This window comes from Hipposideros armiger, unplaced genomic scaffold (genome assembly GCF_001890085.2).
Source record: "Hipposideros armiger isolate ML-2016 unplaced genomic scaffold, ASM189008v1 scaffold_293, whole genome shotgun sequence".
Taxonomy (NCBI): domain Eukaryota; kingdom Metazoa; phylum Chordata; class Mammalia; order Chiroptera; family Hipposideridae; genus Hipposideros; species Hipposideros armiger.
In genome coordinates, this window is record NW_017731643.1 from 673,275 (window position 1) to 674,270 (window position 996).

A 996-nucleotide genomic window follows, 5' to 3' on the forward strand; every position below is an offset into this window, starting at 1 on the left:
TCCATGACATTGCTAAATGAAGCATGATCATGAAATGATGGTCCAGTAGTTTAATAGACTGTATCAGAAATACAAAAGATCTGAATTCTAGTCTCAGCCTGGCAAGACACCAGCTCTAGAGTCTTGAATAAATGATTTAATTTGTAATTATTTATGTCTGTTTCATCATGCAAAACGTGGGGGATAATTAACACCTACCCTGCATAATTCTGAGGATAAAATCAGAGAACAAATTTTAAAATCATTTTGCAAGGGGAGCATACTTTGACAAAGAGCTGGAATGAAAGCATTGTACGGCTTATTCCCCAAGATTATCTAGTCAGGAGTGATCACTTCTGTCACAAAAAAAGCACTATGTGGGTCAGGTTCAATACAGGAATGCTGCTTCTGAAAAATGGGGAAGACTTAAGTACAGTTCTGCTCCAGGGGCCCAGCAGGCAGGGCCTGGAACCTCTAAGGATCTCTTCCTCTGTGATCTGAAATCTTGATTCTATCATAAAGTATAATCTCTAAGAAAGTTCTACATGACATATTTAACAGGCATAATATACAAATGTATTATGAAATACTTACAAGAACTTCATAGTCAGGGATGGTATGCGTTCCAAGCCCTGCCCTATCAAAAGTTACTCTGTAAGTAGCATTAAGAGTATCCACAGCATCTATTTGTCCAGTGAACAGACCGTCATGAACACCACGTAACCGTGCTGAGAAAAGGACCAAAAAGGCATTATGATGTTTGGAAGATACAAAGAATTGTCAAATATAAAATTCTCCAAGCATATAATTCAAAACATAGAAAGTACAGTGTTGTCTATTTATAGTTTGAAAAAAAGCACATGCTTTATTTTTGGTTTAGAGAAACAAAAACGTTTTGAAACAAAAAACAAAACTATAAATGATGATCCCTATTTTGATATATGAATGAAATCACATACATATCTACCAAACTAAAAGGAAAATATTTTTAAACCAATCCTTTAAACCCTAAATTGC

The 996-nt window shown here is 35.1% G+C and overlaps 1 protein-coding gene across 1 annotated transcript in view; it reads right to left on the reverse strand.

Moving 5' to 3' along the window:
* Window positions 1-996, reverse strand: part of LIN9 (lin-9 DREAM MuvB core complex component) — a 45,286-nt gene that overhangs the window by 17,011 nt on the left and 27,279 nt on the right. The window contains exon 8 of the mRNA XM_019659015.1: window positions 574-707. Within this exon, the coding sequence (XP_019514560.1) occupies window positions 574-707 (134 nt within the window). The remainder of the gene's footprint in view (window positions 1-573; window positions 708-996) is intronic.